Raw genomic sequence first — 26,291 nt, forward strand, 5'->3', positions numbered from 1 at the left:
TACAGTCATAACTACTAGGCTCCCACTCCTAGCTGGGGATCCTGCAGTAAAGTGAAATGTGTGTAAATGTTAGTTAGGCTCTGGGTACTGGTAGCATTAAATATGTCTTGCTGCATAAAGTGCCTTACGTTTCATTTCCCCTTAAACATTCCTTGATTTGAAAGGTGTTTGCAAAACCAACTGAATACATAAGTCAGTATGCAAGTTAAGGGAAAACAAGGTGTTGTTTAATACTTCAGATATTTTCGGCGTCTAGTTTTATGCCTTTATTGGATCTGTTGGACAAAAGTTGGGAAACTGCACTGTTAGATCATCTCACTCCACTGAGTCCCTTCCTCCCCACTTAGGCTAAACGGCGATGACTGTTCTCAAACCATAATTCCAAACTCATAGACTAAGTCTCCATGCAAAGCTTCTTCACATCTCTCAGGGTTTCCTGGAAATTAAACTCAGAGGGGATGGGTAATTTCAAAATCTTTCCAAGTCTCTGTGGCATGCCCTTCAACGATGAGGCTTAGTAGAGAGTACAATGCAGATTTTTTTATCCTTTATACAAGTCTGTAAAGTTAAAGAAAATTACACTGGACTTTAGAGAAATACACGACCTGTTGCCAGCAGCTGGATTGTATTACAACAGCCATTAACCTCTAGCGCGTAGGTCCGAAGGCAGCTCAGGCTGAGGCAACTGAAACTCCTTGCCCTGTGGAAGCTTTGAAGTTTGGAACTACTGACATGAATACAGACTTCCTTAGAAAACCCCTGAGAGAGGACAGAAGCACATTACTCAGTTTCAGATGCATGTTAGCTACAGGCTGAGGAAGAATATGAGGCTATCACAACTGGGCTTCTTATTTCATAAAAGGCCTGATTCTTTCAGAACATTTTTTTTCAATTACCTGAATGTCTCAGAGCCAAACCTTTGATTCAGACTGGCCTTTGAGATACAGCACAAAAGCATGGGGAAAATCTCCTAAATGTCATTACCATGATTTATTTTAAAAAATGAATGAAAATTGATAAGACACACCCTTTTCAGAATTCCAGAATTTCAAAATGCTGACTAATAGTCTAACAGTAATAATATAGTATTTTTATAATTACTGTGTGACTGCATACTGTATTTTTCCATAATTTCATGTCTGCATGAGATGCCAACATGATAAAAATATCTATGCCTCAAAAGGTACAAAAGTAATCATCTCTTTACTTTCATGGACTTTACACGTGTAAAGGTGGTGTGATATGTGAGGGCTCGATAGTACATTTTGTAAAGTGGAGATACAGTATGTACCTCACAAGCATATTAAAAAAAATACCTTTATGATAAAATGCAACCAAATACTGGTCTACGTTCATGCAAATTTCTGGATTATATTCTTAATGAATATGAAGGCATGAGAAAGCACACAAATCTATGAAGTGAGAGCAAAGAGGTGGATTGTTAGGGTGTTATTAGTAGATAATTTTCTAGGGAAGGGGGTATATGTCTGCATACCTAAACATATCACATAGCAAGTATTATTGACATGAAGGCCAGTCTTCAGAAGAGATACGGAAGATGAGATGGTATACTCAAACACCACCTCCCCAAATACACACTCAAAACTGTGGAAAAGTCCAGTCTTCTCACAGCTCGTCAACATACATCATAGGAATATCACCCTTTTGTGTTACCACAAGCATAAACATGAGGACGTACAGGATGTACATGAGTAATGTACCACATGCAGAAGTGTTTATGTCTGCTTCCTTTAGGGCTTGGTGATGTATCATCTCTGTGTCAAGACTAGTCATTTCAATATGGTGTAAGAAGGTGAAAAGGTTTGAATATTAAAAATATACAATAACTAGCACACTAAATCTTGGGTGTAATATTCACTAATGCATACAGTATATTGCATGTTTTTTTTTTTATCAGAGCCACTGAAAAGCCCGATTGCCCAATGTAATGATCTATGACCAGGATTGTAATGACAAGGATTATCTCTAACAGTACTTTGCAGTCTAATTAGTCTATCTGTGTAAGTAAAACAAAACAGAGGTTTGAAGCTTAATAATTTAAATAACACCCAGTTTTTCATGATGAAGAGAGAGTTGTAAGATAATGCTGGGAAGAAACTGCAGTTGCAAAGAAGTTGATTGTCAACAGTAACTGCTAGTCTGCAAATTGTGTGTTCACTTCATGGCATCTGCAAATTATACATTTGAAAAGCCTGCTGTTAATTTAATCATTATATCAACCATGGGAATAAATCCAGACCCTGGTCTATGAGGGCAACCTAGAAGGTTTGTTTAGGTTTGATCTGATGATGAATAAAGCTCTATGTTACTAAGTAAGGCTAATGTGATGCCTATGTCAAGTAAACTTTACATAATCCTGTAGTCCTGTGCAATGTACTAGATCTTGCGAATAACAGTATTTTCTATGAAGTTTTGGGGATGTCTGTCCATCCACTTTCAGTAACCCCTTAGTACAACCTAGTTAGGAAGCCAATCCATCACTGTGAAAAACACCCACACATACAGTATATGGGACATATTTAGGGAAGCCAATTAACCTAATGTGCTTAATCTTTGGACTACAGGAACAAACTTCGGATGTTCCTCGGATGTTCCTTTTCCGAAGGACGGATGAGACGTAAAACCGAGGTCCTGACTCTCTGTGGTCATTAAAAATCCCAGGGTGTTTCTCGAAAAGAGTAGGGGTGTACCCCGGCGTCCTGGCCAAATTTCCCATTGGCCTCCTAAAAATCCCCATCTATAAATTGGCTTCATTACTCTGCTCTCCTCCCCACTGATAGCTGATGTGTGGTGAGCGTTCTGGCGCACTATGGCTGCCGTCGCATCATCCAGGTGGGGCTGCACATAGATGGTGGTGGAGGGGATCCCCATTACCTGTAAAGCGCTTTGAGTGGAATGTCCAGAAAAGCCCTATATAAGTGTAAGCAATTATTATTATTATTATTAAACTGAAGCACCTAGGAAAAAACACTGCAGCACTGGGGACAACATTTGAACTTCACATATAGTGTAAGGCACACCAAGGCAGAATCAAACCAGCTCTGTCCAAATCAAGAGTTGTGAAAAAAAGCAATACTAATACTAAGCAAAACGTAGTATATTAGTATATAGACACCATATTCCCTCTCTTTCAAGAGGCAAAATCTATCATATTACTGCAGTGAACCAAAGCAAAACATTAAACTGGATATTTCTGAAGCCATGTAAATCAGACTTGAAAACTCCATTCATCAAGATGCAAAGACAAATTATGCTGCACAAAATGTAATCATGAAACATCTTGAACCTTGATAGTTTTTTTAAAAATCAGTTAAATATGACCTACTCACAAGCACCACCGCACTTCTGCAGTTTTATCTCTACAGAATATTGGTTTTGCGCTACAATTGTCAATAATTTGGAATATGGTTCGTAATGTGAAAGTACGTTTGCTAAAAGATCAGTCAGATCTTTATTTTATTAAACTTGATCTTTTATCTCCACAAATACAAATCACAGACTTCTTCAAGAGCTACCACAAATTAGGCACAAATCACGCTTACAAAATAATCAGATTTAAATCAAGAGAGCCAAACCCACAAATATTTCAAAAAGGCTTCAAATGAATCCATTTAGCTATACATCTGAATGGATTAGATGTAATTATTTTTCCTTTCATCTCCCCAAAAAGTTACATTATTAATTTATTCAACTGATGCTTTTAAACAAAGTACTTTACAGTTAAAATACCTATTGTTTTTAGTTGCAAATTATAGTACACATTTATACAGCTGGGTTTTCTGGAGATGCCTGGGGAATGCATCTTGCTTAAGGGTATAAAAGCACTGTCCCCACCTGGGATTTGACCTCACAACACTCTAGTTAGGACATCAGAGCTTTATCTACTTCTGCACCTTGCCTTCAAACCCTTGAACATTGGGCAATACAATACAAAATATAATTTCACATGCATGTTGTACATACAGAATTCTTTACCATGAACTTACTATCATTTGGCTCAGTTTTAGTTTTTTCATCGTTTTACTTTGTTTTCAGTGAATGTCACTGCAGCACACATATAAAAGTGTGCCAAGATAAAATATGGTATTATCACTTCTCATGAGATTATAAAGTCACTAGTCTAATATAAGTTCCATTATGAGGTTTAAGTAATATGGCTGCTCTAAGGTTCAAGTGCTATATGTTTAACATTATGCTTAAAACTAAATATAAGCAATACAGATAAAATCACTTGAAAGTACAACTTTAAATTGGGACAATGTTTCAGCAAGTGTTAGTGGATCATGTCAGAACTGATATCTTTAACACAAATATTCAGCACTTATTCTGAGATTGACATTGAGGACATACACTGTTATTTGTCAATCATCAGAACTTAAATACTGTTGCACTTAGCATACCCAAAGCTGTGAAGCTGATATGGCAAAACACAAATTCCCTAAAGGGATTTCACTGGACACTTACTGTTGTTATCACAGAAAACATCATCCTAACCTCAAGACATAAAAGGTGAAGGTGTCATGAAATACTAACTTTCCTTTGACCCTTCACTCAGTCACTCAGTGGAACAAAAATCTTGAATGGACATGCAGATTACACAGATAATGTTAATTTTATACCACTAATTCAATCCACCAATGCAAGTCCCAGCACTCAAATACAATCTCTTACTTGCAACAGGTGTGGGTTACTTACTACTGTCTGGAATTTATCTTTGCTTTTTGTCTTGTTGGTGCCTGTTTTACCTAACCTAAATTAATTGGAATACTGCAGCTTTTCTGCATGCATTGTTTTATTCAAGATCTGGAATTTGCTTTTTTGTATTTTTCTGAAGCCAATCTTATGATCCTGTTCTATTCCCAAAACATTAAAATATCAGTATTATTATAAGTCTTAAGACAAAATGTTGGCAATCCAGAGATATTTCTATTATGGTTTTTTTTGTACTCTTATCAAGTGAGAGAGGCAGTTTTTTTTTACAGTATTTTCACATTTCACTGTGTCTGTTTTGACAAACATAAGGAATTAGCATTTAACTTACCAATACAGGCATGGACCCTCACAGACAGCTGTGTTCTCAAAACCATACTGTGCTTCTTGCCTCTCCTGGAAGTGGGAACACACAAAAACATTTGGTCAAATTTATTTGGTAAATCTTTGTGTATGCAGCTAGAATCACTTTAAAAAGTAAAGTAATCTATTTTATCTCTGTCACAATAAGTGTTGGTAAATTTCACATACTGCATTATACTGCAAATATCTACTACAATGTAGAGAAAGACCATTAAAGTTCAAACATGAGTTATGTTTCACATAGTTACCTTTTCTTATTAAGAAAGAAAAGTTCATTAAATATTTTTATAGAATACTAAATTTACATATGTTAATACAATGCCAGGAGTTCAATGCTTTCGTTTTATTAAAAAGTTAAATAAATTAATATTTACATCTTTTTTTGATAATGGTATCTCTTAGTTAACTGGTTTTACTAGGGTTAGTGTTTTTCCCTATAAATCATCTCCAATTTAGCATATTAAGCTATTGAATATTTTCTTATTTTTAAAAGATTTATATAATATAATATCAAAGTAAATGAAGTACACAATCCATTTTTACATTAATATTAAGATACAGCAACCTTCTCTTCACAATATCTTGGCAAGTTTTCAGAAGTTTACTTTGTTAATGTCAAGAAAATAAAATAATATTACATCAATATTGGTTCAAGTATTTTATACACACAACAAAGCCAAAAGTGGAATAAAAATTAAATGCAAAAGTTTAGTAAAATCATTATGCATGTTTATTTAAAAAACCACCTTCTCATATTTTGAAATCTGTTTCATCTGTGTGTATATCCAGTGCTTAAAAAAGTACTGCTTTCATTTTGTCAAATATTATGTACATTTCTCTTTATACCTTTAACAGCCTATATAATTTTAAATACCAGATCAAATCTGTATCCATATTTATGCAGACAACTCACATTACTTTGCCATTATGATGCAGTTTATAGCACATGGCTTGTAACAGTCCAATACTATTATATAATATGCAGTATAATAGTAAAATATTTCCTAAAATATTGCCTTTTTTTATTGTTTTCTATTTTAGTAGTCAATTCGACTTTTCATGATTGAACAAGGTCATCTGTGTTACTTTTATAGTACATCACATCAGAAAATATGCAGTCTTGCAAGCAATAGCAAAAAATGACAAAGCTCCACATGGAGCTGTGCAATATTTTGTTTTCTCATGACCCTCAATTAAATGTTTATTTGTCCTTGTTCTAGAAGTGGAACACTGATGTGTCTGCAGCTTTTCTTTTCTCTTGACCAGTGTAAATATATAAACACCTTCAGTGCTTCTCCATTCTAGTAAGGAAATACTGATTTATCTCTGTTCAATCCTTCAAACAGCCTCCCATACCTAAAAATTCTATGGAACAAGCAATATGTTGTGTTTTCTTTCTTCTCTTTTCAGCATGGAATAAACCTATTATTTGTTCCTTTGCAGCCTACGCATGCTGACGCAGCTCCCCACCTAAAATTTCTATGGTAAGACATAAAGTTGTTTCACCATGAAAACTTTAGATTTCAAACATAAGGCTACAATAGGCTTTTTGGAAGCATTTTTGGGAGTTAAAGAAAGAGCTTGGTGTGTCATGCTGTACTTCAATCTTCAGAAAAGCATAAAAGAACAGAAGCATCAGTTTGGTGGTCATTAGTAGGGTACCAGTGGGATCTGTATTGGACCATTACTTTCCTAATGTATATCAGAAATGTACCTGTACATACAGCTATAAGTATTAAATTAAACAAGTTCAAAAATGACTAAAAAATAGGAAAATTAGCTAACACTATAGAAGATACAAAGGACATTCAAACAAGATTTAGATAAAATTAAAGACTGGGAAAACATCTGGCAGAGGAGAAATACAGTGTATTACATGCAGGTATCAAAAATATAAACTATAAATATAAGATGGGAAAAACTGAGTTCGAAGACCTAACTTATAGACAATGCTGGAAAGCAATAAAAAGGCAAACAGGCTTCATTTAATCTGTCATTTTACTTTTTGAGCATAAACATTAAGCCAAAGCACTTATTCATCAGCTCAGTAAAACCAGAAAGTAAATCTCAGATGTGAAGAAAAAAAATCAACATTTTTTTTCCTGTCCTGCCTAATCCCTGAGCTTTTTGACACTGCCTTTTGCAGTGATGACTGAAATAATACCCCTGTCTGTTTTAATCACTACTAACGGAAGACGATCTGCTATTTCCTGTTCCAAAATTGGCGTACAAGTGCTCCGATTTTGCCCCTTAACAGCAAAGAGCTAAAGTACAAAGAGGTGAGTTCCTCCTCAGCCTACCAAGGTCTTCAACCTTCCTGTCCTACAGGAACAATATCAGCAGGCTAGGAATTGCCTTAGTGCTGGAGCTTAAACCTATGACCTCTTGATGGCAAAAATAAACAATCCAACTAGAAAGCTCATCCATTGGACACGCCAGCTCAACAGAGGTGATAAATGAGGAGCAGCCCTGAATGGCTTCTAAGCCGTTGACTGTTTGTTTAATGGTGGGCCATGATATCCTACAACATCAGCGGAATGTTTTCCCAAGCAACCCAATCTGAAATTCATCTTGAGAAAATCAGTGCCTGAGTGTTGCCCTCTTGATTAAGGACCTCTGCCTCTAGCTCTCCATGTCTCCGAGCATCCGGGATGCCTACCTGTGTATGTCTTAATTGCTTCCAGCTACACAGAGCAATCGACACTGGAGCCATGCACCTTGTTTACTTTTCAGTTATATCCCAGAAAGCAATATTAAATTGTGTTCTCAATTCTCAAAATGGATCATTTAAAAAACTGCAGGAGACCCTTCGGATTCTTGAATTTCACAAATTTACATGGAAAATCTTTTCTGTGTTATTCTGGAGACTGTATGTCTGCAACAGAACCTAGTTTTTAAATTCTACAATTAGAACAAGCGAACAAAATTCAGAGGAGGCTAGGGCTTCTCTACAGAGGCTATTTCCCCCTTGGTATGAATGTTAATCTAGTTTACTGGGGAGTAAAGTCTGCCCACAGTAAACATAAGGACCTGTGTGCTTAACAAACAAAATTCAGGAACATTACTCTGACACAGAACCTATAATCAAGATATTTCAAACAAAACCTTGCAAAAATTGTGCCCTTCATTAAAACTCGTCATTTGTAGAACTTTCACACCACAGACACTTACATTCCTTGAGGATTTAAAGAGAAGACCAAAATAAGGGTAGCTGCAAAAAAAATCACACATTGGTTATATAGAAAGCAAGGGCCATTCTAGTATACAGTTGGTTCAAATTAAATTAGTGGTAACCTACGAGATGGCTAAATCATGCTTCTGTTTTTTTTATCTTCCACAGCAAACAAAATACTGTTTGTGGAATGGCACTAATAATTACCAATATGTGGCTATTCACAATTAGTAATTCTTTACTATTCTCAGATGAGGCCGCATGCAGTGCTGCAGAGCCTGCCCGTATTACACGGCACACGCACAGAAGTTTGCTGAGTCAACCCTGGCACAGTGTGAAACACACACCACTGCCAATCAAAGGATACCTCTTCTTACCACTTTGCCACTGCTTGGATAAGCACGGTCAGAAAGGTTTAATTTACTGGCTGCCAACTGACCAATTTCAGTGATCATATACTGAGTGAATAAACATAGCCTCCCTCTTAACAATTATCAAAACACAAGAAGGAAAGTAGTTTATCTTCCGTTTCCCAATCCTTTTTGCAAAAAAATAATCAACAACAGTCTTAGTGAACTAAAAACTGACACAGAAGTAAAAGCTAATAATGAGTTTTTTTTTCTCAATAACTGTACTGGACACAATAACTCAATTTAACAAACATGCAAACAGACATTAAAATTGATTTTTTGTAAAAAAGCAGATATCAGAGTGCTTCTTTGATGTAAAACAGTAAAACAAACATTGTTTTTTTTTTTGTTAGAACACTACGAAAGAGCTTAACTTTGAATATATCAAAGAGAGAGTGAAATGTGTTTTGACGTCTTCAGCAGCCCACAAAAAGACTTTCATTATCCAGGAGATAGACATCATGAACACCAAAAGAGTATGTGAGGCATGGTAGGAAGACACAACAAACAGGATGAAAATCATTGATAATGCCCATAGCACAGCCCAAACTGTCTGTCTGCATTATGCTGGCCTAAGATTTAGAAGAAGAAAAGGTCAATGATATGCTAACACCAATATTTAATTAATCATTTTGTGATGGAAACAATCTAAAATTTCAGGAACAAACAGGTATTACCCAATGTCTTTACAAACCAAGCTGACATGTTTTAATAAAAAAAACATGATTGAAATTGTTATAAATAAGATCTCCAAGATGGATTAGATTCAGATTTTGCTGAACCAGTGCAGGCATCTGCTTGCACTGTACAGTAGGATTGACCAGACTGTTTTATATCTGGTCTGTTTCATTAGCCAAATGTGTCCAGAATTTCCAGAGAGATAATGCATTGGTTACCAAGCACCACCGGGTTAAAGAGGTTCAATCCAAGTTTCTCCCTTTTGTAACACTAGTGGGTAGGGAGTATCAACGGTATTAATATCATCTGCCAACTGCACACATTTTGATGGATGCATTTATGTTGCCTTCATCTCTCCTTTACTGCTACAAAGGTCATACAATAAACACGTGAGGTACAAAGAGAAAAAATACAATTAAAAATGGTTTTGCTTAAGGCAGTCCTGAAAGCCAAAATAAAACATTGCCTCTCTTGCCACATATATAAAAATCCCAACTGATATTTTTCCAATGTTCTCTTACAGCCTGCTAGTAAATTAAATTACAAAGGAAAACATGCATACATTTATGTAACAGGAATTCTGTTCCTTCGTGCAGAAATTTGACTCCAGTTTGCGGTGAAAGCTATGTGCTTCTGTAGAGTAAAGCTGATATCATGCATTTATGTAATGCAGAAAATAACAACTTAGCAAAGTACCATTCTGTTAAAAGAAACCAGCTTTTTGAGATGAAGAACAGATTGGGGTCACTCTCAGAAAATGTTGAATAAGTGCATAGTTGCATAAATGATTTAATGCACAGTCCTTTTATCTCAACTTCAGTAAGTAACCCAACAAGGTACACAGACCAGACAAATGATTGAAATTTGTAATGGAAATTAGCAACGAGGGACAATCCAACTGTGTTTTCTATAAGTGCAAACATTTGAGCTTCTTTTCTCTCCATGTTAACAGAGATTTGACCACATATCCATAGGCCAATCAACTCTGTACAATCCCTTTGGTACATACATGGAATTTTAGAGGACTTAAATATCATGTTACAGCACAAGTGGAACTGCATATGGATATATTGCATGCAAAGGACACCATTAAATATTCCTGGACCAACAATAAAACAAATCTGTTTGTAAAGTAACATTCTGAATCACACATCATATCAACTGGCATTACTGAAACAAAATTTTAAAAATGTAGACTGGGATATAATGTCCCCATGAACAATTTGTTTTAGTAAAAGTCAAATTTTTAAATGTCCCATGTTATGCAGAGCCTGAAAAACAAACCATTGTGCTCCTTGAAATAGTAATAATTTACATATTTTTACATATTAGACAGACAAGAAGATGTCGCAGAATTCCACGGACTACTAAAGAGCCACCAGAATTAAGTTTTTTACAATGCTTGAGAGAGGCCGAGACCTAGCTGATGCCCCAGAAATTAACTAAACGTACACAGAAAAGTAAGGAAACCTGAGGGGGAAATCAGAATTTAACGTGTCAACAGGCTCTTCAGCTCTAGCCAAAACATGCTCAGAAAGGGACCTGACTCCCCATTCTAACAGCTTTGAGTAAGTGCATAGATGCATACAGCCAACTACTGTAATTAATTCTCCTTTTTATCCCAGCAGCAGCAAGGCTCTTGATTTAACACAAAAGGAAAACCCTAAAAGAGACTGTTGCTGGGAACATTTATAGTTTGTAGACTATTTGCCTATACAGATAGTCTTCGACTTACGACGGGGTTAGGGCCCAACGACCCTGTCGTAAGTTGATTTCATCGAAAATCGAAAAAAGTCGAAAATCACAATGGCGTGTATCGTGATACTACACAAACCATAAAGATGCATAAAGAATTAACATGCATAAATGCACATTGTATAATATGGTTTTGTTATATTTTTTCACTAATTTTACTTTAGCCTGCATGGCTTTTGGATCTGATCTTCCATCCAAGTCGCTAATAATTTCTCCATTTCATGAATAGGGCTTCGTCTTTTTTTTGTTATAAATGTAACTTTCATAGGCGCTGATGCTTTCACTTCTTCACAAATTCTTTCCTTGTCCTTTAATATTGTGGATATTGTCGATGAGAAAGGCCAAAGTCTCGTGCGATTGTCAATACCAATTTTCCATTTTCATGCTGCATTATTATGTCCACTTTCATTTCTAAATCTGTTGTCTTCAGCTTTCATTTTTTCCTATTGGCACCAGTAGAACCACTCACTTTTTTGCTTGCTAGCCATTTGCTTGCTAACCACCCAAACAACAATGTGTGGCAACACGGTTTCGCGCAGGCTGATGATGTCATCAATGTTAGACGTTTCAACCAAACGCCGGGACGCAAAAAGTAATATACAGTACCCTACCGTAATACAATTAAGGGGACAACCATTTTAAGTGCGAGTGGTAAGCTACCTATACTCTAATGATTTATTCATAAAATGCAATCTCCCCACATTTCTGTGCCTGGGGATAGCCATCTTACTGTTTGCAAAAACCATCTTTGGTCAAATGTGCCAAGACTCATGGCAAGAGAAGACCCATCAAGTGTATCTATCCAGAAAGTTATTTATGCAGCTGCCTTGGTAAGAGATTTAAAATTGAAAATCTCAGAAATCTCCTTTTCCCCTTACATACTTGTATTTGCAGAAATATGAAAAGGATTGCACCAGCCATGCTTTGCAGAGGGAGCCCTAGTTGTGTACTGTAAGTATATTGCCATTAGATGCTAGTGCAGAAAGAGGAAAATGTGTTTTATCTGTCTTCTTTAATAAATATCATTAGTATTTTTATACCTGAAAAGTAAACATAGTTTGCCAGGAATGTTGCTGTGGTGTCTTATAGTTTAGAAGGTCAAAACAATTGTTTTTTTTGTCTTTGAAATCCATCCATACTGAACAACAATTAGTGACTGCCAGTGTTTAAAACTCAAACTCAACTTTTCAATCAGTTTTTCTTGATGCTTACTGCAGAAGTAGAGAAACCACCAACAGGTCCTTTTTGAACAGTTGCACTGTTTTAATTACATAACAGACACTGAAATTAACCTGTTACATAAAAGGGGATTCCTGATGTGAAGCAGCAAATTGCCAGAGATTATCTACAGAAGAACACACTGTCTATGAAAACCTGTTTAGACAAGGCTGTCAACAACACTCTGTAACTTGTTTTTTCTTAATCCTGCCCAGACCGTAATCACAACCTATCACTACAGGACTCCTTTAGAAGATACTGTACCTGGTATGCTAAACTAAGAAACTAAGACAAAACAAGAAGACAAAAATCCATCCATTTGATTTGCAAATTTTCAGAAAAACATATTCATCCTGAGGTGTGCCAAACAGCTTCCCATTCTAGTTACAGAAAAGGAAACTGGCACTTCTAAATTTTCTTCCTCCACATCCACCTCTGTTATTTCTTCCCACCCTGGTCATCCAATATTCCCCTTCTAACCACAAGCTCTATTTAGACACAAATGTATGTCCAGGGTTCACATACAGGTGACGAACTGCTCCCATTATTTTTAGACCCACATCTTCAATCAAACCTGAAAAAAATTATCCATTGCAGTATTTTCTCTCTGGCTCATCCAGAGAGACCACAGATGTCACCCCACTGATCTCCAACCAGCAGAGTCACTTCCTTGGCCAGAAAAATTAAGCCAAAGAATTACAGTAAGTACACTACCACTCATGTTCATTAGCCTGTTTCATCATTAGAATTTGACTGAGCTACTGAACAGGCAATTAACAGAAAAATAGGTACTGTACAGTATAGATATACATTTTATGATATACTGTTTTATGTATTAATACCTATAAAACACTTATGTATGCACTTTAGTAAACACTGTAAATACTCACTTGTAACCATATAGGGATGCACCTCAACAAACCTATTTATATTTAAAACAGCAATATGCAAATATACATTTGATGTATTTAATTGCAAATCCACTGAATAATTAAAGATAGCTTTTATTTTAATCTACAGTTTAAATATTCACAACTCGTAGTATTATACAGCATTTTCTTTTCTGGAGAACAAATGAAAAGCCTTGGTAAAATATTACATTGATATGTCAAATTGTATAATTTGTATAAATTGTATAAACTGAAATATCCTCTTATATAAAGAAAATAAGGACTGTTCTCTCTTCTGAGGTTCAATTATTCTAGAAATTATTCTAGAAAGTTCAACTGTTCTTTTCCTATGGAGAGGTGATATGCTACAGTTCCTGAAAGGGCTACTGTATCTCCGACTCAACTCTGTGTGTGTAAAAAAAAAGAATATGATCACTACTGCTGAGGCCTTCACTCAAATATTGACTATTCAAAGAAAGAGAAGCCACCCAATATCTAAACCAACAAAAAACCTTACTAGAAAACTGTTATTTAATTTGAGAAATTGTTAGATATACCAATCGAACACTGAGATTAATTTGATTTTGTTAACATGGTGAGGAGATTGAATAATGGCTAATAGGCTCTTGTTAAAAGCTAGATTCATAAGAATTCATCACTCCTTTAAAATATTTTTCTGTTATAGCAGGATTAGTTCTAAAGGAATGTATGTAAGACTTTGTAAGGGCTTGCATATATGTATCTCTTAAAACCAGTCTCTTGCTGCATGTTTGCCAAAACTTTAATTGGGTGTGTCTAAATTGTGCAGCAAAAAACACTGGAAGACAATATACCAATGTGGTCAGAGCCTTCTTTTAATACAGTATCTTGATTTGGAAGAGTGACAAAAATGAGAATGGTGGGTATTTCTGAAAAGAAATAAGCATACAGTAGAACATTTATCAATGCATGAGTTATGACAGACACAAAAAATCAGAATGAAAGCAAATGTTGATGAAAACCTGAGTGTTTTTCATTACTCTACAAAGTCTCCAGACAATCTGTTGGCAAAATTGTTAATATAAGACCAAAGAATGCATGCAATTGGAATTACACATCCCATTAACGTCTTAAACCAGAACAAAGAAGTAGACCAACTGTTTTAATGTAAATATTTTCCTTATGATAATAGATGTTAGATATGTAACCTTGTACAGGTTGTTATATAACATAAAAGGGATTTAATTATACAAAGAAATATGAATTTAAACAAAGGCTTCCATATCCGTACAGCACAGAACTTCCATAATGTTTAAATAAACAAGACATTACTTCAAATAATCAGCAAATAATCAGTAATTATCTTTACTAAGTTTGTCAAACTCTGTGTCTAATCAGCTTAGCATCAAGTGGGATATTTGCCACCTTCTGTGAATTTTTCGACTCACTCCCAGGCTAGGGAGAACTTGGTCACAATGGTACATTTAGATATCTGGATACATCTATTGTTTCCAATGGGTACTCTGGAAGCATGTTTTTAACACTTGCACTTTCTGAGCAACACATTGCTCTTAACATACAGTAGTTCTATATATGTCAAGAATGAAAACAAAATCTTTAAAATACTCAACACAGCTCTCACCTTTAACATAATCCTTACAAATATATGAAGGTATCCTGTTAAAGGTTCTAGGTTTCTCTTGGTAACTGCAAATTAAAAGATTTTGATAAACATAAGGTATGATTATTTAAAACAATTGACCACAAATAAATGAAACATGAATATGTCATATACTGTAAGTCTGAATCAAAATCACAAAATAATTTAATGGAATTTTCACACTGAAAATTAAAAAAAAAAGTGTATTTTTTAAATTGAATATCACACATCACATCATGGTTAAAACCATTAAAGCCATTTATAAAGTCAGGACACAACAGAACACAACAAGTATAGACAACAAGAAAAATGTACAGTACATACAGTTTAGTTTTATTTGAAAAACAGTCCGTGACGTACATGCACCTATTGTGGGTGTAACATTTTACTTTCGTTATAGATTAAAACGTATCTTTCAAGCCCAATATATAGTATCTAAGGATTACTACCTACTGAACACGTTTGTCACATTAATAATATTCTTTTAGTGTCAAATTGCAAAAAAGTATTAGGTTTCTAACTTCAAAATGGTAGGAGATATTGTAACCATGTGCTGTACAGACATTTAATTAAAGAAAAAAATAAATGCTTTTTGTGCAGTAAAGTGGCACAATGTTTAGCACTTCTACGTGACAATTCAACAGTCCTGGTTCTCATTCTGACCTCAAGTGCTTGTCTACATGGAATTTGCATGCTCTCCCAATTGTTCTTAGAATGGAAGTACACCATGTTCTCTAGTTTCCTTCCAATTCCCAAGGACATAGTGATTGAGATTGATCGGATACTTAAATAGTCAATTTAAGTTCTTGTGACATACTGTATTGCCATCCCTTCTCCAGCTTGGCCCCTGTATTTCTGACATAGTCATGGCCTTGCCTTTCTCATAATGGATGGAAAAAGATGTTTTTGATACATTTTACCACAAAAAGGTTGAGGGAAGACATCCAATTTGGGTATAGTCATTCCATAAAAGTTTTATTATAATCCCCACTGCAATACAAAAGCCTGTTTAGAACTATAAATCTTGTTTAAAGACTGTAAAACAGAAACTCTCACCTCCATTTAAAAAACACTATAAGTAATGGCATTTTATTTAACAAAAAAAGTCAAATTGATTTAATAACTTCAAATGTCTATCAGAATCTTTAAGAAAACATGCATGCTTTGAAGTATGTCTTGTTATGAGAAACAGCATTCAACAAAGCAGAAATTATTTTCCCTCCATCCATCATTTATCAAAAAGCTGCTCACTTGCAGTGACGTCTGAAGCAACCCAGAGGCCATCCTTGAAGCAAGAATACCCGAGTATGTTAAGCAAGCAAAACAAATAACACTTTTTGACTCTTGCATTGAAAAATGAATTTTCAAATTCTACATACAGAAAGACATTTCTTGTGGGGGGGGGGCTGTATTTGGCATAATACCCTACCAAAATGAATAAATATGAAGTGCCAGTTGGATATGATTCTTTCTCATAGATAACGCCACATTTGACATGTTTGAAGACTTAGACAGATTTCTTTACTCTTTCTTCAATGAAATGCAAAAGGCTATCTTTCAAATTTCATTGCCATACAACTATAAACTGATATGTTACTAATATGAACTCGATATGATATGTTCTAAATGAAAACATGTAGACAAGTTCCTTTCTAGGGAAGATGAGACTTAATACCTTAATAGCTGGATAGGCAGGGTAACAATTATTGCTGAGGGGATAGTAGGGTGGAGACAATAGCTGATTATTTAAACTCTTAACCTAAAGAACAAGTGATATTATGAATAAAGCCACTGCATTGATACATTTAATAGTGTTAATTTCCAGGCCAGGTGGAGAGAGTTTGCAAGAAATTAATACCTCTCTCTGGGTGGAGTAACATCGATTTTTAGAACAATGATTATATTGTATAGATGCATGTTGCAACATAAAAATAACAGAGAAAAAAAAGTTTTTCTTCTCAGTTTCCATCCTTCATGTCCCTGTCCTTGGGCATTTTCTACAGTGGTACAGTATGTGTAGTTTTCTGTGATCACTATAACCACTATCACTGGATCATGTTTGGGTACTGTCAGGTTTCAGACTGGTGATCATTCTGTCAGTTTAATTGATTATTCAATTGCAGGATAAAGTCGTTTACTGGTCTGAAAACTTATACTTATACAACTTATGTTGCAACGTTATACAGATTTGGCATAGAATTAGTACACTATGGTATGCTCAGTAACTTGCTTTATGAATTATGCTTTGCTGTAGTAATAATATAATTTGTTCTTTTTGCAATTATGTAGCACATTTCATGTCAAAGCATATTAAAGTCCTTTACCAACACGAAAGTACCCACTTCATCTACCACTGAAGTGCAGCATGCACATGGGGACTTACAGCAGCCATGATTCACCAGAAGTGAAAGATTGTTTCACCAATTGAATTAAATGGGTAATTTAGTGAGGTGATAATATACATATAATGTACAAGCCCAGAGTGGAATTTAGCTAGGACAACAGGGTTAACACCTCTTATCCAAAGTATCCAGGGATCTTTAATGACCAACCAGTCAGGAACTGTGTTCGATACCTCATCCAAAGAACTGTACCTCTTACAGTAGAGTGTCTCTGGTAAAAATACTGGGGCAACATCACATGCTGCAGCGACCTGGTTTTCCTTATACAGTAGGTCTCCCATTACAGTACTGACCAAGTCCAGCCTTGTTGAGCTTCTGAGATCTTACAAGATCTAGTTACAGTGTGGTAATACTACTGCTAAACACTAACAAAATATGAAGAATGGATAATCTACCATCTCCAAATACAGAGCTTAGTGATAGAGGCTGAGTGATGCACATCAGTGGAGATATTTAAGAATGTGAGAAGGAATATGTGTTATGGCACAACACTTTGGGCATTTTAAGCACATTTAATATCACAAAGTAAACAGCTTGTGAGGGAACAAGTGGGACACTCTTGTTTTCTGCTAACACTTGATAATTTATTTCCCCAAGTTGTAACTAGTATTTACAGTATCTAAGCTCAGGCTTAGAATGCTCCCTCTGTCTACTGTTTGCTGTCATCAAGCTGAATTATGCCTCACGAATACCTCTGACCTAATTTGAAGAGTATTCCCTACACATAATGGAATGGTACAGCTCTTTATAATATCTGTGTAAGGATATGTGTAAAGTCATAATCACAAATATAAGGTACCATATACTGCCTTGCTGTGTCTTGAACATTGAGTCTTTGTTGTTGAGTCATTTGTAATCCCATCCCTATATCAGGATCACTAATTTCAATATGTATCAGTGAAAACTGTAAGACATCACTTCTTATAATGGAATTTTGAGGTCCTAACTACTTGGTCATTAACAAGACCTCATCGTTCGTAAAAGTATGAGTTTTAGCCTTTGTGTCCTGGGTACATTCTGCCCTTTGTGTTCTCCATCTGGCCTTCCAAAGATCCCACTTATTTCAGTTGGTTTCACACCACCTGTTCTGCTGTGGACTGGTAATACTGGAGCAAAATGACTGTCACTAAGTTGTAATCATCCATTTCATTTGGTGGATTCAGTGGTCCTCCTGCATATGAATTTGTGGGATCCTTTTGAGTGAAACGTGATAAAATGCAAATGATATATTAAAGTTTTACATACACATATTTAAAGGTACTATAACCACACACAAATGTCACAAAATAATAAAAACATCCATATTCTCATACAAAAGACTCTTCTGGAAGCTCTGTTTCTCATTAGCCAGTGTTCTCACACTTCTTGTATTCCCACACAATGCTTCCATGTTCGCCAACAAACATATTGCACAGCTATAAAGGTGAAACAATTCAGGCAGGTTTCTCAGTACAGGCTGGATTGATTTTATACTAAATTCTCCTAGCTGTACGCAACTATAAAACTGAACCAAAAAAATGTTTCATGACTTATTACGTGGCAACCCATATGCATTCAATACCTATGCCAGTGTACATGGATATAAAATTCTGCTTGAAGCAGACCACCGTAGTCACTAAGAATGAAGAGAGAATACTTTAAGCCATCAAAATAAATCTACATTTTTCTATTCCCCTAAACTTTGCAAAACCACATTTGAAGAGCAATGTGTAGACTGCTGCTCTGCAGCTCACCCACCTTCAGTTACAAAAGAAAAAATTAACATATCTTACCCAGCATCCTCCTGAAATCCTTCAAGCTCATCCCTCTGTTCTGCCAGCGTAGATTCCAAATCCAAATAGGTTCCATTGTGAGAGAGCTGCAGAGCGCAGTCATCAAGCTGTAATGACAGACACCACCTATCAGACTATTGCCACCAAAACACAAAAAACCCCAATAAAAACAGTAAAAGAAAACTCCCAGGGCATCAGGAGATATCCTGGTTGGCACAAAAGGTAAAGAAACCTGTCACATTAAAAATATTTATTTTCCCACATTTCAACATTTATTGGGAATTTAGAATGTTATCTTTCATGAAACAAGGGTGTGCTCAATTCATACCATTTATTTATTTAAAAGACCTGCCTTTGTCTGTAGGAGCAGTTTTCTTTAGATGTAAAGTAGCAGGTGAGCTATTAAGATACGCAGGTTCTGGTATCCAAAGTGAATTACTTTCACAACATAATACAACTGTGATAAAATACTTGCACAAAACACAAGCTACTTCCTCAATTTTGTGTAGCATCCTGATGAACAGATTAATACATAAGGCTGGTATTGATGCCAGGACTGTTGGCATGCTGTAAGACTATCAGACTTTCCCACAATTTTAGGACTTAATCATTTTAATACAGTGTTGCTCTCATCTTTAAAAGATTAATCGGTCAGACATTATAACATATGTTATGGTTTTGTTGATTTCCAACCTGATGTCCGGGAATGCGAGAAAGAGAGAAAACAAAGTTATTTTAGAATTTGTTAAATTACATTTAAATATTGTTTTTTTACAACTACTTTTAGTGCTCTTAACTTTCATTTTCAAGGACATGACCTTTAATTTTGCATTAAGCTTTCAGAAAAGGACCTCCAAAACACCTCTAAAATTTTAAACTTTTTAAATTTTCTTTGTGTTTGTGCACTGAAACTGGTGTTTCACATTCTAGCTGATTAAGTAGAAGTGTTGAAGCAAGGTTAATTCTGCATTCCTAAAAATGCCTGGAGAAAAAAGCTTCAACTGTTTGCTTGAATGTTTCAGATGCTTCAGGTATAGAAACAGTACCCTGAAAGAAAGCTGGGAACTTGTTCTTTTAAGATTTATATAAAAAAGGCAAGATGCGTTCTTATGTCTCAGTTTTTGTAGCACCTAATTGGTGCACCCGTTATCAACTGGTGAGGAGTGGAATGTAACACTAACCTGTATTTCAACAGCAAAGAATAGTATGTTTGTTAACAGTCAATTAAGGTCAAATAACAGGTTTTAAAATTTCAGGTGGCTAACACAACCCATGTTTTAGATCAATCATTCAGTGTGCATTTTAATCCCCTCCCTTCCTTTTACTACTACACTAAGTTGTCTGGACCCCAGAGGATTTCAGCTGTTCTTTATTACACCTAATATGGGCTGTGCTTACATCAGTCCTCACGGTTTCTGCATTTAGAGGAGTAAGGCCAAAACTGCTTTTTATTAAGCATTATAATCAGCATTTTCCCTGCTTTATGTGTCTTAATTAAACACCTGCTGAATTCTTTAAGAAGGGAGAAAATCTCAATTCAAAGCATTTACAAATCTTAACAAATTGATGAGAACTTGAATGGGTCTCTGTGGGGCACCGGAGGCTGTTAAAAGGAGTGAAATCAGACAATGGTATTAAAAAGTAACGCATATAGACAAGGGCAGGGGTGTTTAGTTCAAGCTAAGTAGCAATATATAATTGTATAAAATGTTTAATCACACTAGTCATCAGGGGACAGAAAGAAGGTTAGCTGAGACTAAGCGCAATCTGCTTAATAAACTGTTTCCCTCCCCCACCTTCATTGATTTAGATTTAAGCAGAAAACAAACACTAAACCATCCAATAAAAAAGTAGTTTAATTATAAGTATATAACATAATGGTTCTTGGGTTTCATGAGGTATCTAGGGAAACAAAAGGTTTTATTAGATACGTTCATACAAATAAATAACATCGGTGCTATTTGAAACAAAGCACAAATGCAGTTCAGGGCCTCTTGGGCAGTCAATGGAAAATCATTCCACTCCCTTTCCCCTAAAAGATTAATGTCATGTTGCTTAGCAACTGTAAACTTGTGGCTTTTGTATGGTATTAAGGCCTAGAATGTCCTTCCTTAAAAAGCAAAGCAGAAAAAAGGACATTTAAAAAAAGAAAATAAGAACCAAGGATAAATAATCAAAGTTAATATATTTAATAAGAATTCCTTTCCTTATTTAAATGTACGACATCACAATATGTTTTGGTTTGAATACAGCATTAAACCTCTGCAGTAATTTGGGACATTTAACACTGAGATTCTCAAAGCTTTTTATCCAAACCAAAAGTTGATACCAATTTTTTCTGAGCATAACTATAAAATTTGGATAAAAGTCCACAGAAGAATTCACCAGCATTTTTTATGTTTCTCCTGTATGATGTATTAAAAACTACCTTAATTTTGGTCTAGAAATCTCTCTTTGGGCTCACTGATTTTTTTTGTTAAATATTTTTGTGAGGCATCGTCATTATAATGAACAGCCTTGTCATAGAATGAATACTGACTAATACGACCATATGCTTTAAACAAGGCAGAATCCCAATAAAAACTGCTGAAAACAGATTCATGGTATCTATATAAGCAAGGTACTGAGAGAGTGGACAATCTTATTTTCATATGCTCTGTAGTTTTAGAGAGTTATTCAAAGCATTTACACTGTCCTGAAACAGCTCAAGGACAAGTGCTGGGATTCAGCAAGAAGCTTCTGACTTGGGATGCCCCTCTGTCTCAGTAGGGATTTAACCTTTATGTCAGACTCGGCAGCAGACACTACTGGTCTCCAGGGGCTGACTTACTCCTGCAAAGTTCTGAAGAGCTGGAGGAGTGAGAAAACTTGTAGGCCAGTCGACATAATTTCCCCGGCACAGTGGAAGCTATATCCAACTTTTTGATATACTTCAAAAGCTTCACATGGAAAAACTAAGAACTGTATAAAGAATCATGAGTAAATAAAACCCCCAAAATGACATTTGTCTTGATTTTATCTACTTAGAAGTTTATAAAAATATTTGTTACATAAATTTATTCTTGACTTTTAATCAGAGTATGAAAACATAATTCATCAGATTATTAAAATATTGTAAGCTGACAGCACAGAAAATAAAAAACCAAGCTCCTGAAAGAAAGGGATGATTAGTATACCAGTTTTCTTCGTCTGCACATACAGTGGATTTGAAATGACATTCCAAAGGCCAGACATTAAATCAAATTCCTGTTAAAATGATAAAACAGATATTAATAATGTCTGTTGTTTATGCATGTATTTTATGTTGCTGGACCTGTGGCAAAGTTTAATGCTATTCATTTTCCATTAAATTGTTTAATTAAAAAAAGAGTTTGTTAACTGTTAAACACATTAAAGTTTCTTCACTTTGATCTTGGATAACGATCCAATTTATTTTCCACAGTGTTCTGTGGTATAATGTTTGAGCAGTGAAACAACACATCTGGTCAGTTAGAATAACACTCACTGGATTGTCATGTAATTTCCTTTAAAGAAGAAAACTAAATGATACAATGTCTGCTCCTAAAATAACAATATAATTTGTAAACCATACATCTCTTTTACAGCCTTGTCTACCATGCAAAGGAATGAGATTGCCTATTCATTTGCAAGTTAATTGAATATCTTTACAGAATATTTGTGGAAAAGTGTTCTCTGACATTACTATCTCTCTTTAAACCAAAACAATCATTGTAACTACAAACATGTTTAACATGGAATAATAGTGTATTTCACTATTATTTCATTATGAAAATGATGTAATTAACAGTAGTAGCAATAATATTCTGTGTAATGATGCATTGATAAAATTCATTTTACCACATTTGGTAAAGGACATTCATACAAACATCACCAGTCCGCTTGTTTTAAGTCATTCATTTTTCAATTATTTAATTTTGTACCATGAAAAGAGATTTTCTCATTTTCAAAAGTGTGGTATATGAGACATTTGAAAAACAAGAGGAGGCTTGCTTAAATATTTTTAGCTAAACTACACCAAAGTCTTATCATTCCTGTTCCTGAGGAATCCCATAACTTCATCATTAACAACTTGGCATTGCAGTTTGTTCTATACACCCATGACACTTTAAAGAGTCCTATTTTGTCTTAAATGTACAGTATGTCCAAAATCCACTTGTAAAACATAGCTGGCTATAAACTTTCATCCAAAAACTTTCTGAAGAAATGTGCTCAGTCTTTAAATAGATACTTCGTATTTTTTTAAAATAGACAATGAGTTCTTGCCACTGGGAAAAATCAACTTTTTTGATTGTTTGTGGGAAACAAGGCTATTTTCAATGTTTCTCAACATTTTTTTTTTACTGGTTAGCAAACAGGTAGTTTTGTAACCAGCGGATTCAGACTACAGCTGAACTAAAGCTGGGGTGAAACAGAATGTCGTCTGTCCACTCTGAAGTACAAGAGAATGTACATCTGGTGAAACTTATTCCTGCTCTGAAGTGGCTTGAATCACAATTTTGCATATAAAAGACACCTCAGGCTTTGCTATGATCTGGGCAGTTTAACATAATTCTACAATGAGGGCTGCTGTCCACAGAAAGGATCATTTTGATTTACTTGGTGTAGGAATAAAAAACATATGCACATACAAAAGGCCTATTTCAATTTCTGTATCAGGAGTCCCATCAGTTAAGGACTCCTCTATCACTAAGCAGCTAAGCAGTCAGTCATCTGCTGGACTTTAATTGTGTGATTATTGGATTAAGGCTGACTTTGGTTATTATGATTATACTCCTCTTCCCCTATAGCACAGGGCAGGTCAGATCTTTATCATATAAAAATCTTGGAAAAGCCTTTATATTTGCAAGATTTTAAGAAGTATTCTCAGATTTTATGTTTGTAACAGAAGTCATTCTATGCAATTGAAAGCCAAATACTGTAAGTTGAAGTTGAAAATACTGAAGGTGCACATTTTTGCAAATTATTCAGCAAATTAGATTGCAAACTTTGATTTTATACTTGAAAAGCCAAGACATTTAATTATTTCCTCAGCTAAATGAATCCTTTATGTAAAAAGCATATACAGAACAGTACATTTGCATTACAGTTTTGGCATCTCAAACTCTTCAGATGATTACTTGAAAGTTTGATGAAACTCATACCATATGTGTAATTTGCATATACACAACATATTTTAATGCATATATAAAAATAAAAAAGTGTAGTGAATATTACAAAGAATGTGTAATGTTACATCTAGAGGATTCAAGTGAGGAACAGAAATAGGATTATATAATGCAAAATAAGAGTCCTTCAGCATGGAAAAGGCTTCAAAGTTTCCCCAGGATTACATTGTATTTCAAAGGTTGCAGGATGCATGCTTTTTAAGGAATCTAATAACAAAGGGTTATCATAGACTTCATCTACATTAGATGATGTTTTAATGCTTTGAATCCAAAAATTGGCTAGCCCCAGAATACTTGGCAAACCAACAGTGGAAAAGGGGCTCACTTAGCAGCTGGGACTCATTGCTTAAGTTGACCCAGATATTTAATTGCCGAGGATATAAGCAGGTAGCTTAAAATGCAATTACTAAAAGAGTAATGCAAGCTATCACTCAGAAATCTTAGGTTTCTGCCAGCCAGGACCTTTAGGTCAGTGCCAATGGATTTGTACCACATTCCTTTTCTTTTATGCCCCTTTTATTATCCTGCACAGTTAACAGGCTAAACATTAAAAGCTGCCAACAGGGGTACACCAGGTGCTTTGTATTAATGAAAGTTATGCAGTGCAATACAGTTCCAATTTAGCCTTCCTGGACAAGAAACAGACTCTTTTGAATTTCTAGGCTTGCATCAATTTAGCATGGCCTACTGAGTAAGATGGAAGAGCCAGCATACTCATCACTACCTCAGAACCTCATACTAAGCATCAAGACACAAGATAAAGTTTTTGCTTGACGTTCGTACAATAAAACCTTACCATTGAATTTTTTCTTGTGAATCTGGTCTCACACGATATGTCACACAAGTCTCCAGGAATTCACACAATAAGGGTTTATCACAGCATTTCATCTGAGAACTTTCCTTAAAAGTGTCATAAAAGTGACATTCAATTGTTTTGGACAGTATGTTTGTTAGGCATTATGAAAAAGTAGCCTGACCGACTCTAACAAAAAGACTTCTAAACCAGAACCATACAGGATACTTCATTTCATGAGTCTTTAACTTTTTTTTTTCTTTTGAAAGGAGTAAACACATGGCTTTCAGCTATCACAGTTCAACTGTTCACTCCACTGGCTCTAGAGTCACATAGGACTATCCTTTACAGTCTGTAAAGGTTTGCAGAAAATTTCCTCAGACTCACAGCCTTTCATTGTCTTTCTCAGATGAATGGCTCGGACCAGCACATCTGTGGCCACAAGCTAATTGGATGTCTGTCCAGAACTGCAAACAGGGGCAAAATTGTTTCCTATACCTAACAATAAAAAGTAAGTGAGGGAGTAGGTATTATTGCTGATGGTGGGTGATGATGGTTTACAATGTAGAATCTGACATCTTGTAGCAGATGTTGCTGCTCCAGAAAAGCTTCTAAAAGCTTGGGCACGCAGAAGGAAAAGAATGGGCCTTATTATATTATAACATTTTATGTTTCATTTATAATGCTATAATAACTGTAATTAAAGCCAATACAGCCTATTTTAAATTGGGACTGTTGTTACATACTGTACAAAGTGATTTCTTCATCCCCCCCACTCTTGTAAACATTTTGACATTTAATAACTAAGATGGTTTCCTCGTACCTCTCATGTATGGATCCTCCCACAAATTCCAAATTATCTATTTATCCACATGTCAGGAGTGCGGAGAATCGGTTAGATGATTAGATGGTGTTTTTCACACTATACATTTTAAACTGTAAAAGCAGTGGCTCTAAGACGTCTTTATTTGTGTATTGTGTGAAAGGGGACGGTGGCACAGAAGGTGATGGTGTCGCACTGGTGGAGTAATGCTTTGTTACTAGCTTCTGAAAAATGGACCTAGGCTATCTGTTGTCTCTAGGAAGGCATGTTCCTCCTCAATTGTCAATGCAGCAGCACAAGTATAGCCATCATGGAATGAGCTGGTAATTAGGAAGCAAACCAAAAGCTTAGTTCTTCTCTAGTGGGCAAAGCAGAGTCGGCCAGGCCAGGGGCAGAAAGCTCCGTGGTGAACCACGCCACTCAGGCGCCACAGACCTCTGGGGTCAACAGTTGAGGACA

At 35.5% G+C, this 26,291-nt stretch overlaps 1 protein-coding gene across 6 annotated transcripts in view; it reads right to left on the reverse strand.

Moving 5' to 3' along the window:
• Positions 1-26,291, reverse strand: part of fhod3a (formin homology 2 domain containing 3a) — a 240,149-nt gene that overhangs the window by 206,569 nt on the left and 7,289 nt on the right. For all 6 annotated transcript variants that reach the window (XM_015356991.2, XM_015356990.2, XM_069195146.1 and 3 more), the window contains exons 2-3: positions 19,031-19,137; positions 5,063-5,127 (exon numbers count right to left, since the gene is read on the reverse strand). In XM_015356991.2, coding sequence (XP_015212477.1) covers positions 5,063-5,127; positions 19,031-19,137 — 172 coding nt within the window. The remainder of the gene's footprint in view (positions 1-5,062; positions 5,128-19,030; positions 19,138-26,291) is intronic.

This window comes from Lepisosteus oculatus, chromosome 10 (genome assembly GCF_040954835.1).
Source record: "Lepisosteus oculatus isolate fLepOcu1 chromosome 10, fLepOcu1.hap2, whole genome shotgun sequence".
NCBI classification, from domain to species: domain Eukaryota; kingdom Metazoa; phylum Chordata; class Actinopteri; order Semionotiformes; family Lepisosteidae; genus Lepisosteus; species Lepisosteus oculatus.